At 51.4% G+C, this 14,582-nt stretch overlaps 1 protein-coding gene across 3 annotated transcripts; it reads right to left on the bottom strand.

Annotated features, from left to right (window-relative positions):
• Positions 1-123: 123 nt before the first annotated feature.
• On the bottom strand, positions 124-14,521 carry RSPH9 (radial spoke head component 9). Of its 3 annotated transcripts, none has more exons than XM_074348806.1 (5): positions 13,079-14,521; positions 9,812-9,936; positions 7,540-7,669; positions 6,917-7,063; positions 124-335 (listed from the first exon to the last, which is right to left on the bottom strand). In XM_074348806.1, the coding sequence occupies exons 1-5, from the start codon at positions 13,320-13,322 to the stop codon at positions 175-177; spliced, it is 807 nt and encodes a 268-aa protein (XP_074204907.1). In that variant the 5' UTR covers positions 13,323-14,521; the 3' UTR covers positions 124-174. The 3 variants fall into 3 exon arrangements, with proteins under 3 accessions (XP_074204907.1, XP_010972113.2, XP_010972114.2); XM_010973811.3 differs by having other exon boundaries at positions 9,812-9,977; positions 13,096-13,543; XM_010973812.3 differs by having other exon boundaries at positions 300-428; positions 9,812-9,977; positions 13,096-13,551.
• Positions 14,522-14,582: the final 61 nt, after the last annotated feature.

Raw genomic sequence — 14,582 nt, 5'->3', positions numbered from 1 at the left:
CCCATTCTCTCGTTAGTGTACATTCCCACCTTCTGCCACTTGCTTTAGAGCTGAGCCTCTCCTCAGCCTGGACAGCAGATAGAGGCGGAGATGGGGGGAAGCAGCACCACAGAGTGAGCAGACTAGATTCACCAGAGTTTATGAAAATACTGTTGAGACTCCTGGGCGGCCCTCCTACAGCATGAAGGGCAGGTCTATGTTCTTCTCGCCGGTGCCCACGTAGATGTAGCCATAGTTCTTGGTGCGGGGAGTGTGGTAGAAGGTGAGGCCCGGCCAGAGCAGGCTGCGCAGCACCACCAGGGCATTGCCCCTCTCCATCTGGATGCTCCAGGACCCTGGGGAGGAGGCAGGGCCTGGGTGCTGTGCAGCAGGAGCCCTGCGAGGTGTGCAGAGGCCCCAAGCAGCCAGGCCTGGGCGTCAAGGTTCCACTGGGAACAGGGAAGACAATTTAATTAATTATCCCGGCACTTTACTCCTCCTGATTGCCTTTGAGCCATTTCACTGCTCATTAAAACCACTTCCAGAGGGAGGGCAGAGGAAATGAAAAGAGGTGAAATTCAAAGCAGTCCATTTTGTTCCTGTCAGCAAGTCTAGTGAAAGGTTGCGCGGGGGAGGCAGCTGAATCCACAGTCCACAGGCGGAGGGGAGCTGGGGCTGAGCAGGGAGACTCAAGGCTCCCTCTCACCCTGCACTAAGGGTGCTCACTAGTGGCCTTCAGTCCCGGCACGCATTGCCTCTACTTACCATTTGCCCTTGTCCCCAGGCCCAGAAGCCTCTTCTCAGAGATGGATCAGTCCTGACCAGACTCACGTAGAAGTGTGGTCGTTTCAGGCCTCCCAGCTCAATAGCCTTTTCTGGCAGCTGGGAGCCTGGGAGCCATCCTTGGCGGGAGGGGACTTGGGCTGCAGCTAATGAGCCTTTGTCCTGGGTTCTGCCCTGGTTTTTTGCTCCCCAGACGGGAGCAGCCCAGCCCGGGGCTGAGTTGTGCAGCCATGAGGACTTGGCGGGAAGGGCCTGATCCAGCTCCAGAACCGAGGGAGGGAGCCGCTGTGTGGGAGGAAGGAGCCTGGGAAAATCGCCTCTGGATGCAGATCTGGAGCTTCTATTCCCCTGCGCACTGAGGCCTCTCCCCGGCCCAGCCGCAGCTCTGCTCCAGGCCTTGCCAGAAAGGCAAATGCTTTGAAGGTTTTGGTGCCGGACCAGCCAGTGATGCACTGAGAGCTATGCCGAGGCCTTCATCAGCTGCCAGCTCAGCCCCGGCTGCCTGGCTCCCACCGCCCCGTTGCCCCCAGGCCTCCTCCAACCATGGCCCACCCTGGTCACTCCACACCCAGCAGCCTCACAAATCAGGCCCCACCCACCAGGGGGCCACCCTGCATCTGAGAGACCTGACCACCAAGCACCCCTGGCCCTGATGGCAGCTCAGCCTTGCTTAGGTGCCAGCACCTGCCCAGGTCAAAGCCTGAGCTTTCTGGCTGCATGCAGATCATCTGCCCCTGGTTTGCTTAGGAGGATGCCACTTGGAGGCCACCTCAGCATTGTGCGGTGGCCTGCAGCAAGTGCCACCACCAACCATGAGATGAAGTGGAAGGCACAGTGTGGGCTTGATCCCACTCCCTCAGGCCTGCTCAGTGCCAGCCAGACAGCATCAAGGAGGAAGAAGTGTGTTCCTGGGTTATCAGAGCTCTGGCCAGGGCACTGCCAGGGATTGGGGGGGGGGTCTTTCCTGGGCAGAGAAGGGAGTATTTCTTCTAGCTCCTACAGCTTTCCTCTCTGGGTACCTGAGGTCTTCCACCTCCAAGACCTGCTGGCAGAGTTCTAGAGGCCTTAGCCTATTGCCTCCTACTCACTCATTCCAGAAAACAGATGGCCTAGGGGTCACAGGAAATGGGGTGTGACAGAACGAAGTGTTCCCAGTACGCTGCATTCAGCCTTTGGCCAGAAGCACAGACCCCTAGGAAGATAGCCCTGCTTAGTTCTCCCTGCCAGTGTCCAGAGCATCATTTGGGGAGTCTGTCCCTGCCCTTAGAGCCCACAGTCACAGCCCCCTCAAACTGAAGAAGGTCAAGCTTCACCCACCTGGGGAAGGCAGCTTGCAGTGTGCCCAGGCCAAACACTGCCCCCAGAGAACTGGAATCGGGAGTTCCCCAACCCTGACCATTCTATCAGTTCCCTGTCATCAGCGCCTTGGCACATCCTGGGCAAGGGCTGGGTCCTGGCTTCCCCTGGCACCAGTCTCCCCAGCTAGGGTTTGGCTACTTCTTGCTTCCAGTAGATGAGGGGCCCAGGCTCATCAGCAGGAGCTCCCCCGACCTCAGCCAGGAGCTAGGGGAACCTGGTCGAGATGCTAGCAAAATATAGTGCCCCCGTCGGGGCGGGGGGCAGTGCCAAGCAGGCTGAAGGGTGCTGGCAGACTACAGAAACAGCATGTGAGGGACCGGCCAGCCGACACTGCCTTCTCCCTCCCTTGCATTCCTGTCACAATCCAGTCCTCTCCTTGTCCCTGGCTCAGCTTGTCACTCAGGAAACAGACTCTCAATGTCCCAGGAGTCACATAGCATCTATCTGGGAAGCCAGGCACTTGCTGTCACCTTCACCCACTTATTGCAAATGCTGGAAAGGCTGGGCCCAGCCAGCCACAACCTCTAGGACTCAGGGGAAGCAGCCTCCTGCGGCCCTGGTGTTTCAGCTCAAAGCCCCTCCTCTCTTCCAAGTCTCCTCAGACCTCCCCTCCGCCCCCCTGGTGGCCACTCTTCTCCACAAGCTCTCTTTTTTGAGGATGTAGTGGGATACACACTAGTAAATAAGGAACGGGGCCTCTTGCATCAGCAGGAAGTCCTGGGTGTCCTGGGCCCTGAGGATCTCACCCATCTTGCTGGTTTTCAAACCTCAATTGGGTGTATGCTCTTCATCATTACATTCTCCTGTCTTCCAGAAAGAAGGGCAACACAGCTCTGAGATTAAGTTTGAGGAGAAGAACCAGGCTGGGGTTCAGAGCTGTCCAGGGGCACTGGGTGGGGGGCTACAGGTGGAAGAGTAACCTGTCTAATTGATGGGCAAGGCCAGACCTCTGGTCTAGAAGGTCGAGGCACCTGTCAGCCAGGATTCCAAGAGACTGGTGGGAGGAACCCCACCTGCACACCCGCCAAGGAAGGGCTGATCACCCGGACACCACATTCCCCACCCCTCTCCAGTACTGTCTCTCCTGTCCCCAACCCCTCCCCAACCACATTTTAAAGGCCACTTTCCAGACAGGCAGGCCACTTGCTGCCCTCTGCTGCCTGAACTGGGCATTGCTGCTGAGAACTCACTTGTGCTGGCGCCCCAGCAGCCCAGTGCCAGGCAGTCAGCTGTCAGCTCCAGCCCAGAGTGGTGCAAGGAGAGGTTTTCTGCCCTCCACCCCAACTCTGCTTTGCAGGACACCGATGACCTTTTTTGTGAGGCACCTTCTGTTTTACATTTCCACTTCCCATCCTTTATTTCATTTGGTCTTTCCAAAACCTCTGTGAGGCAGGGACGGTGTCTGCCTTGTTCCTGACAGCATCCCCAGTGCCTGGCATGTTGTAGCTGCTCAGTGGTATTTGCTGATGGAGTAGAAGATTAAAGAGCATTGAATGGCAGAGTACTGCTGAGAAACCTGGCATCCTGACCTGGAGCTCTGCATCACCTGGCTGCAGCCCAGGCTCAGAGAACTCTTAGCTGTTGCCTGGTGTCTACCAGGAGGATAGTTCTGCCCTCAAAGTTACCTACTCCCACAAAACTCTGCAGAGCAGGATGGCTCAGGAGGGCATTAGTGGCCCCAGGAAATACCCCATCTTCTCTTCAGCCAAGGGTGGCCCAGGCACCAGCTGCTGAGCTCCTGGCCTACCCCATGGGCAGACAGCAGGAGTCCCCGGGACAGGGCCAGCCTAAACCATCCCTGCTCACAGGTGACACGAAGTTCCCCTCAGACCCAGAAAGGAAACAGTGACCCTACCTGGGCAGAGAAGAGCTGCCAAATTCCATCCCACCAGCCAGTGCTGGTGTCCCAGGGGACTCTAACGTGGGATTTTGGCCCTACTTAGTAGCCTGGCTGCTGTCTGCCAGGTGGGGCAGCCTCCCAGCAGCTCCTGCTCTTTCACTGGCAATAAGGAAGGGAGTCTGGAAGCAAAATCAGAGTGCTCTCCCCTGACCATCCACACTTCTACACCACCACCACCACCACCCCACGCCTCCATCAAGCCATTATGAGAAAAAAACTGGGCCTGACTTCCTGGAGGCTTTCTGGTGGTGGCTCTGGGAGGAAAGGAGCCAGTGCCCCAGAAGCTGTGATGTTTCCCAGGGTCAGGCTGGGAGCACCCCTCCCCTCAGGCCACATACACACACACAAGATGCCAGGAACCTTCAGCTCCCAAGGCTCCAGCACTAAGGACAAAGCAGCATACTGGGGAAGACTAGGGTGTTGAATCATTGGCTGATCCTTCAGCCCTAAGGCCCACCATTAGGGCAAGAAGTCTAGGGCCTCAGGCCCCTGCAACTCATCCACCTCCTGGGTCCAGATCCTCTACCTCCCAGGGGCCTGATTAATTCACTTGCTGACTGGCCCCAGCATCCTTTAGGAATACCCCAAAGCTCTGTATTTCACATCCCCTGCTGTGGAGAGAGACAGCTGCTTTGCGTGTCCCCTTTATCCCAAGTGCATGGCAGATAGGGCTGGTGGGGTTCCCTTAGGAAGACTGTTGGGCCCCCACACCCTGTCTAGTCAGCTTTGGTCATGGCTGCAAAGGCCCCAGCACCCTCCTGGCCCCTCCCACTGCACAAAGGATGAAGTTCCAGGGGGAGGAGGCACTCCTGGTCACCGAGCACTGGAGGGAGTGTGTCGTCTGCTGGCCCTGGAACATTCTGTTGCAGGTGTGAAGGCTGAAAGGTCAGCACCGAGCCAGGCTTTCCAGCCACACCCTGAATCAGGGAGGAGGGGCTGCTGCCCCCAGGTTAAGGACATTAGGAGGACTTTTCCCTGCCCACCGCTCAGCCCCTGGTGCTGGGCCCCCCGCCACAGTGTTCCTGGCTCCCTTTATCAGCAGGGGATGTGCAGCCCCCTCGGGGTCCTAGCCAGGATGCGAGCAGAGTTGGTGGAGGTAACATGAGTCTGGAAAGTATGTCTGATAAGTGAGAAATGCCCAAGCCCCTATAAACCTTCATCTCCCCAAAAGGTCCAGGACCCTCTTTCTATGTTCAGGGAAGCTTGATTCTGGCACCCCCATGTGGCAGAGGCCAGAGTAGCCACTCTTTGCTGGCAGCCCTTACCCACCAGGGATCCTATGGCCCAGGCCCCTGGGGCACTGCAGTAGACCTGAAACTGCCTCCAGATCCCTGGCTTCCCCTTCTCCATCCATCCATGCACCACTGCCTTATTATTACAGACCTGCTCACAAGCCACAAGCAGCTCCTGCCTTGGTCTAGGCCTCCTACCCCTTGGCCATCTAGGCCGTTCTAGGCCTGCCCAACCCACCTCAGTAAGGCCTTCTTCCCACTGAAAATAATATAAGTAATAATTATTAATTTTTACTTCAGTCCTTAATATGTTAGGCACAATCATAAGCATTTTGTATAGTATTAACTTATTTAATTCTCATAACAATCCAATGAGATAGAACATATTATTCCCCTTTTGGAAATTGAGGCACAAGGAAATTGAGGGACTTCCCTGAGGTCACACAGCTAGTATGTAGCAGATTCAGGATTCCAACCCAGGCTTTCTGACTCCAGAGCCCTTGCCTTTAACCGCTATTGACATCACACCCGTACCCTGAGTTCCAGCCCAAAGGGGTTCCTCGTTGCTTCTTAGAAGTGTTTCCCCCTGGTGGTGGGGGTGACTACTGTCCTGCCATCGCCACTCTCCACTTAAAAGAAAAACACCATCTACGTGACACTTCCGTTAGGGGCAGAGCCCTGGAGTCTAATGCTCTAACATTAGTTGTGTCCTTGGGCTTATCTCTCTGAGCCTGTTTCTTCACCTGTAAAATGGGGATAATAATAGTATCTACCTCCTAGGTCAGCTGTGAAGATTACAATGAGATAAGGCATGGGAAGGACTGAGTATAGTGCCTGGCACACAATAAGCAGTGTCACTGCTTTTAGGAGTTGTTATTATCATTACTATTGCTGTCATCAACAACAGAGCCCTCCAGTTCTCAGAGCACCAAGCATGGGAAGGGAAAGAAGCAGGGGTACTGCGTCAGTGCCTTGGGTCTGGCTCCCGAATGCTCAGAACCTGGCACCTATCCTGGGATGTAGCATCCAAGTAAGAGCATCTTCCCAGGACACACTTTACTGGCAAAGCTCAGGGGAAGCATCTGGGGTCTCTGTGATCCCACCACCAACTGCTGGCTATGTGCCTGGGCCAGGTGGGACCTGAAGCACAGGAAGGCTCTGAAGTTGTCCATTTTAAGATTAAAAAGTAAAACACACATAGCAGGGAGAAAATGCACAGAACTCACTTCTTTAGCAGGTCAGTCAGCACCCACTCCCTGAGCACCAGCTATGTGCCAAGCACTGGATCTAACTCTGAAACTAACAGTTGAGATGTATGTGTAACTAGTATTTCAGGGATGTTTTCAGAGATGTTTGGGTGGGGGAGATTCCCAACTTGCCTCCATTCGAGATGGATATGAAAATCAAAAGAGGCACTGAGAGACTTCCTGTCTGTGGAAGCACATGGAACAATCAATCCTTTTGTCCTCACTTACTACCTGTTTACTATGAGCGGAGCCCTGTATTGAGCCCTGGGGAAGCTCCACCCTCAAGGTCCCATGCTGAACTCCCAGTTCCCACCCAGGCCCTCAGTCCGACTCACTCAGAGAAGAACGGCAGGTGGCTTGGCCCACTGCTCTGAGCTGGGGGCAGATCCAGCATTCTCAAAGTAACAGGCTGTTACCTTTGGGGATGTCATGCTCCAAGGAGTCCATGAAGTCCAGGGAGGGGTCCATGTCAGCCTTCTCAAGCAGGGTCTTGTTCTTCAGCTCAACAGGCTCCTTGAAGTGGAAGTAGGAACTGAGCTTCTTGGCTTCGGACAAGGACAGGCCTAAGAGGCAGCAGGTAGGAAGGGATGATCAGCCCTAAGTCCCACAGCCCCCTTTCTCTATGATTGGGAACCTCACAGAGGGGCTTGTAGAGGACTCAGTCAACTACTGATGGGGAACTAAAGGGCGAAAAGGGAGCAGTGTTCCCTCCGCCTGAACTTGGCCCAGGTCCTGCAATAAGGACAGGCTACAGAAGAGGAAGGAGGGGAAAGGTCAGGAGCCCAGCCCCACACAAAGCCCCGGACCCTGGCAGCCAGAGGCTCTCCTACCCTCAGGCACAAAAGAATCAGGGTCCAGGGACTGGGTACCTGTGCCAAGTGCTGATGCCAGGCCATTGGGCACATCCTCCCAAGTGATGCAGCCACAGCTGTTCCTTCTCTGAGAAAGTAGGAAGGCTCCCCTGGACTCCCAGACACCTGTCTGACTATGCTTGGGAAGAGACACCTTCAGGCCTTGAGAGAGGCCCCTGAGAGCTCACCTTCAAAGGTCCGATTGACGTTTATGGATCCAAAAGGGGTCTTAAAGAGAGCGCCTCGAGGGACGATAGCCACAGCCTTGTCGATCTGGTCAATGACAGACACCAAGCGGGTCTCCTCCTTGATCTGGACCTGAGGAGACAGGGGATGAGTCTTCCTGCCAGGGCACTGTGCCCAGTCACCCCTGGTGCAAGTGCCCTCTGCGTGACTGTCCGACTGGGGTCAGCACAGATGCCAGGTCCATGGAAAAGCAGGATGGGTGAGTCCTCGCTTTCCCTCCCTCATTCTCTCCCCCTCCCTTCCTCAAATTGGTAATACATACTGGTGTAATATTTAAAACTTAAAAAAAAAGAAAAAAGCAGTCTCTCTCACCTCATCCCTGGCTCCCCAGCTGCCGTCACTGGGGACAAACACCACTAATGGTTTCTCATGTACCCTACTGGAAACATACCATTCTCTCATCATATTTTAATGTTGCTTCCTTTGCTTTTTTAAAATATAAAAGCTATCATGCTCACTGTAGGATATTTGGGTAATATAGATATATTTTGTAATATACCCAAGAGAATGAAAACCACTCTAATCCTGCCTCCTAAAGGTAATCACTGGTAACATGTTGGTATACTTCCTTCTATTCTTTTTCTCTACGCATATATTCAAAGGAAAATTAGAGTTACAGTTTATATAGTTTCATATTCTGCTCTTTGACTTAACATTACTTCTCAAGCATCACCCCATACTATAGCATTTTTATGCAGATGAAATTTGGTTATAATCAATATCAAGGGTGACCCTGAACAAAAGGACTTCATAGAGATGTTTGAGAAATAGCACCACTTGACAAGGAAAACATGTCACCAGGGGCCCCCAGAGTCACCCAGCCACCTATTTCCCATGGGCTGCTGACTAGACTTGTTTACCAAGGAGGAGATGGAAACTAATACTTATTAGGTGTCTAGGCCAGGGGCTTTAAATATGTCACCTTATTTAATCTGCACAAGCCTGCAAAGTAAATATAATTATCCCAATTCTACAGAAAATAAAACTGAGGAGAGGTTAAGTTCGTCAGGTGGGCAAGGGGTTGCAATGAAGCATCACCCAGACCCAGACTTTTGGCATCACCTGGCTTCAAGAGCAGAGGCTGCGTTTTGAATCTCAAGTTTTGTCTAGTTTCAAAACCTGAGCTCGTTGTTTTTTGACCCAACAATTCCACTTCTAGGAGTTGATTCTTCAAATAGAGCCCACACATCGGAAATGATGCGTGCATAAGGTCATTCATTGTGGCCCTGCTTGTCAGAGCTGTAACTTGGAAACCTATGCTTCCATGAATAAGACACTGGTTAAATATGGTACACTCACAGGATGGTAAAATGAATGGGGAGGCTCTTCAGGGTACTGATGTAGAAAAAAATCTCCAAAATATATGGTTAGTTGAAAAAAAAGCAAGGTACAGAACTATGTGCATAACCTGCCACCTTTTTTTTTTTTTTAAGATAAAAAGAATATGTCGAGATTGGCTGAGATTTGTATTTATATAGAATGTCTCTGGAAGCAGAGCTCAAACTTTAATGTGTATTTGAATCCCTTTGGAATGTGTTAAAATTCAGACCCTGATGCCAGCCCAAGATTCTCTATTTCTAACTCCCAGGGCATAGTGATGCTTCTGATCCAGATTGTGCTTTGAGTAACAAGATATGGACACACACACACAGACAAAACAGCTATATTAATGTCCCCCAAAAAGAGAACCCGAGTGACTGGTTGACAAGGTGGAGGGAAACTTTACTATATTCTTTTTCGTACCTTTGAAGTTTGAACCACATGACTGTATTATCTACTAAAATTAAAGTTTATACAAAAATATAAGCACCTGTGCACACCCCCTTACCCCAGAGCACAGCACAGACCCCTTCTTCCCAGCCCCCACCCCAGAGCCTGGCTCCCACAAGAGCTGCCCACCCACTTTCCACCCTGTCTTCACTCAGGAGCTGTGTGACCCTGGGCAAGTCACTCAACCTCTCTACACTTCAGTTTCCTCCTCTCCACCACCTGGAGAGTAATGTACCAACTTCCCAGAGCTGTGAGGATACAATGATGAGACAGGCACAGTAGCACAGGGCCACACACATCCAGCATTTCAGGCCCAACCAGCCACTGGGGCGGTAATGCTAACAGCTGCTGCTGCGCCCGTTTTCAGTGGGCTGGGATGTGAATGGCCCAGGCCCTTTTCGTTCAGGCCCTCCTCCTCCTCCTCCTCCTCTTGTCTTCACTCACCACTACTTCTTCTTCAAAGACCTTTTCACCCTCGTTCACCTTCTGCACCTCAGTGTGTTCGTACTCATGCGACGGGTCCCCCATGAAGCGGCCCTTCACCACAGAAGTCTGCGTCGCCATCTCCTCTGTGGCAGGGGGCAAGAGGCTCCACTCCATGCAGTTCAGGCTGCCAACGACATCCCCATCACCCCGATTCCACCTCCCCTCTCACCCAGGCTTCCTGCCCCCCATCTTCTCCCAAGGGGTAAGGCCCAAGAAAAGCTGTCAGGAGTCACACCTTTCCCCCTAGAAACCTTAAGTACCTATGGGGCATCTCACCCCCATGTGATGCAAATTCAGCTTTTTTTTTTTTCCAACTTTTTAAAAAAGCTTCAGTATGCCAAGATTCTGAGAGCTTCTTTCTAGACAACTGGACTGTGAGATCCTGGGTGAATTTCTGGAAGCTGAACTTTCCTCAGTTGCTGGTGCTTCTGCTCTGGTGGCCCCAAGGTCATGCTCAGCCTGCCTGCTGAGCCAACAGCATGGCTATCTCCCCCCTCTTCTCAGGGAAGCCCAGCCCGGGCTCAGGGAGCTCTCTTCCTCCAAGGTCTTTGGGGGCACTCGCCAGCCCAGTCCCTTCTTTCTCACGTCCTGCCAGTAGACGTCCTCCTGCTCCTCCCTCATCCATGCAGGGTCTGTGTCTCCATCCTGGTCTCTGCTCATGTTTCCTCCCTCCACTCTCCACTGGGTCCTTCTAAAACAACACCCCTCACATCCCTGCCCCTCCAGAAAATGCCCCTTTCCTCTCCCTGCCTCCTTTTCCCCAACCATAGTTTCTCTGAACCATAATCTAGAACAACAGTTTGCCCTGCAGGAGCCCTTCCTCCCCATCACTTTCACTCTTTGACCACTGCACCGTGATTCTGCCCCCACACGCAAGAAACTGCTCAAAAGTTCATCCATGGAACCTAAAAGCCAACAAATGCATTCCCATTTCTATTTCCTTTGACATCTCCCTTCTCCCTCCTCTAGTGCCTTAAGTATTTCCAGGGACAAGTTCTCACTCCTCTTTTTCTCTCTGCAGTCTCACGCACCTGATGCCCAGAACCTCAGCTACTCCCTAGTTGATTATCTAGAATCCAGCCACTTTTCACCACCTCCATGGCTTCCACCCTGGTCCAAGCCACCATCTACTCTTGCCCAGATATTGTAGTAGCTTCTTAATGCATCTGTCTCCCCATGTCCATACCTGCTCCCCCTTCAGTCTAGTCCGTACCCAACTGCTGAAACCTAAGGAGAACCTTACAATGACCTTCCATTGAGCCAAGTCCTTACAATGCCCTTACAAGGCCCTGCATGATTGTCTCAGGCCCTCTCTGACCTCATGTCCTGCAGTGGTCCCTCCCACTCACTCTTCTGTAGCCACACTAGGCTCTAGAGGGCTCCACAAATACACTGAGCACACACCTGCCTCAGGGCTTTTGCACTTGCCTGGAATTCTTTTCCCTCAGGACAAACACATAGCTCTCTCAGTTGCTTCAGATCTCTTCTCAAATGTTACCTCATCAGAGAGGCCACCCCCAACCACCCTATTTGTTTATCTATTTAATTGAAGTATCATTGATTTATAATGTTGTGTCAGTTTCTGGTGTACAGCATAGTGATTCATTTATATATATATTCTTTTTCATATTCTTTTCATTATAGGCCATTACAAGATATTGATTATAGTTCCCTGTGCTAACAGGAGGACTTTGTTGTTTATCTATTTTATATATAGTTTATATCTGCAAATCCCAAACTCCTAATTTACCCCTTTCCCCTTTGGTAACTGTAAGTTTGTTTTCTATGCCTGTGAGTCTCTTTCTGTTTTATAAATAAGTTCATTTGTGTCATTTTTTAGATTCCACATATAAGTGCTATCATAGGGAATTTGTCTTTCTCTTCCTGACTTACTTCACTTAGTATAATAATCTCCAGGTCCATTCATGTTGAAGTAAATGGCATTATTTAATTTTTTATGGCTGAGTAGTATTCCATTATATAAATATACCACAACTACCTTGTCCAGTCATCTGTCAGTGGACATTTAGGTTGCTTCCATGTCTTGGCTATTGTAAATAGTGCTATGAACATTGGGGTGCATGTATTTTTTTGAGTTAGCATTTTCTCCAGATACATGCCTAGGAGTGGGATTGCTGGGTCATATGGCAACTCTATTTTTAGATTTTTAAGGACTCTCCATACTATTTTCCATAGTGGCTGCACCAAACTACATTCCCACTAACAGTGTAGGAGGGCTCCCTTTTCTCCACATCCTCTACAGCACTTATCGTTTGTAGACTTTTTAATGACCGCCATTCTGACCAGTGTGAGGTGACACCTCATTGTAGTTTTGAGTTGCATTTCTCTGCTAATTAGTGATATGGAGCATCTTTCTGACCACCCTATTTAAAATAGTACCCCACCCTGCGTTCTCTATCTCTTTTTGCACTTAGCACCAGTGCTAAGTGTATGCAGTATATGCGTGTTTGTTTATTGTCTGTCTCCCCTCCTCCCACACACACACTAAAATGTAAACTCCCTGAAAACAAGGACTTTGTCTCATTTAGCACTAAATTCCTGGTGTCTAGGTCAATGCCTGGCACATAGTAAGTGCCAAAGAAATAAAAACTTATGGAATAAAATGAGTCTCAAATCTCTATCTTCAGTCCAAATTTTTCTTCTGGACTCCGGATCTGTACTTCAATATGCCTCCTTACCACCCCGCCCTCCAGGCACCCACACCAAAGTCTCTAGGCCTTCCTAGTCCTGCCTCCTAGATTCTCTCCCACTGACACCAGCATTTAACTGGCTGCCTAAGCTGGGAGGGTCAACCTTGACCTTTTCTTCACTTCCCCCGTTCAGTCACAAGTCCCATTACTTCTACCACTTAAACACCTCGACACCACCGCCTTGGGCTTAAGACCCTTCTCCAAACTGAACTCTTTAAAAACCCAGGTCCACTCCAGGCTTGCACCTGGCTTCTACTCCGGGTCTCCATTTTTCAAGAACTTTCATCTGCTGGGCCTCCGTTCTCGCCCTGCCTCTCTTATTATCCCACCAGTCTTTAAGCTTCTCTGGCGCCCCACCCCCTGGTCCTCCCAGCGCTCCGCCCTCTCAGGCCTCGCCCACCCTCTTCCTTGACCCCGCAGGCCCAGCGCTTTCTGAGCCTACCTCTCACCCTGCCCCCTCATTCCCGGTCCCCTGTGGCTCTCCCCTCGGTATCCCCCTGCGGCCTCTGCCCACCCGGGCGCCGCCTCCACCTGTACAGCGTCTTGCGCGGTGCGAGCTGGTCCTCACTCAGGCCCTGCGCGATATAGTAATCCGCAACGAGGCCGAGGATGCGGCCCCAGAAGAGGACCCGATCGAAGCGGTAGTCGCGTTTAACCAGCGTAAGAGAAGTGAGCAGCGAGGCCCGACGGTCTGGGCTGAGGCCCTGCCCACTACCGGACGCCAGCTCCAGCGATAACAGGAGGCTCTCCGCGTCCATCGCGCCGGCGGCTCAGCTCAACGCCTGTCAGGTTGCTAGAAGCCGTGACCTTGGAGACCCAAGGCTCCGCCCCTCCGTCCTGCCGGAAGCAGGATTCCACCCACCTGACCCGCCTCCCGCCGGCTCTTCTTCCCAGGAGCCCTTCTGAAAAGCTTGGGCGTCCCTCCCGCTTCTTTTCTCCAGTAGGTGACGGGGTGCGTTCATTTGTCACAATGGCATGGTTTTCCCCCAAAATATGTAGGCTACAATGTGGTAGGTTGGAGGTCCCAACTAAACCCAATTCCAGGGATATTTTTGTTTTCCCTAAGCCCTTCCACACAATCAGTATTTATTGGGTCCTCACTGTGTATGCAGTGGGGGCTTAGGAAGAAAGTAATGCCACAGTGACATTAGCTGTATTATTCCATTCTTGTCCTCTCCTGTCTTGGCCTCAGAATTATCTATGAAGAAAAGAATTTGAGGTCCTCTTGGCTCTAGGATTCTAAGGCAATCAATCCCCCTCAAAGCCAGGTCTTACAGGATGGGGTCCACCCATTCCACTCTCTTCAGTCTTCACAGATATCTCGTATTTCCCCCTTCCTTAGGACTGTTCCTTTGGTGGCAAACCAAGACCTAGGCAATGGGATGACACCACACCTTGGGAAAGGAGAGTGCAAAGAGGATACAAAAAGGGTGACTTTACAGACTACACTTTACCATCAACATTTTCACTTACAACATTAACAACTACACTTCCCCTACCACCTACATGTACCTACTGCTGGCCCCACAACTTGATTTTAAGTTCAAATGGTAGCAAAACTTGAAATGCCAGAACCCCACTGCAACTGGACTCTTCAGTCCCTGGGCTAGGGACTATTTCTTCATATCTACCTCTCCAGTGCCCAGCCAAGGTCAGAAAGATAAGCAGGTGCCTCAGCAGGCTTGTTATCAGGGAAGGAGATGAGATTTATTGTTAAAATTGTTAACTATCTTTTAATTTCTGGATTCCTTTGGACAGGAATCATGAAATCAGACTGACCTGGGCCCCAATGACAAGGTGATAGAGAAGTGTCTCAATTACCTGGATAATTACTTTGTTTTGATTGTCTAGACACTGTTCATGAAGGCTTTTAAAATTACTAATTGAGGGAGCTGGATTGGCTTAATGTGTCTTCCATCTCAAAGCAATTTATAACTCCCTTGTTCAGAACTCCCTCCCTTTAGTCAGACCCCTCAGCCTGTTCCTTAGTGGGAGATACTGCCCCATTCCTCTTCTTT

The sequence above is a fragment of the Camelus bactrianus genome, chromosome 20, assembly GCF_048773025.1.
Source record: "Camelus bactrianus isolate YW-2024 breed Bactrian camel chromosome 20, ASM4877302v1, whole genome shotgun sequence".
Taxonomy (NCBI): domain Eukaryota; kingdom Metazoa; phylum Chordata; class Mammalia; order Artiodactyla; family Camelidae; genus Camelus; species Camelus bactrianus.
The sequence above is the reverse complement of the archived record's forward strand: the minus strand, read 5'-3'. Positions and strand labels throughout refer to the sequence as shown.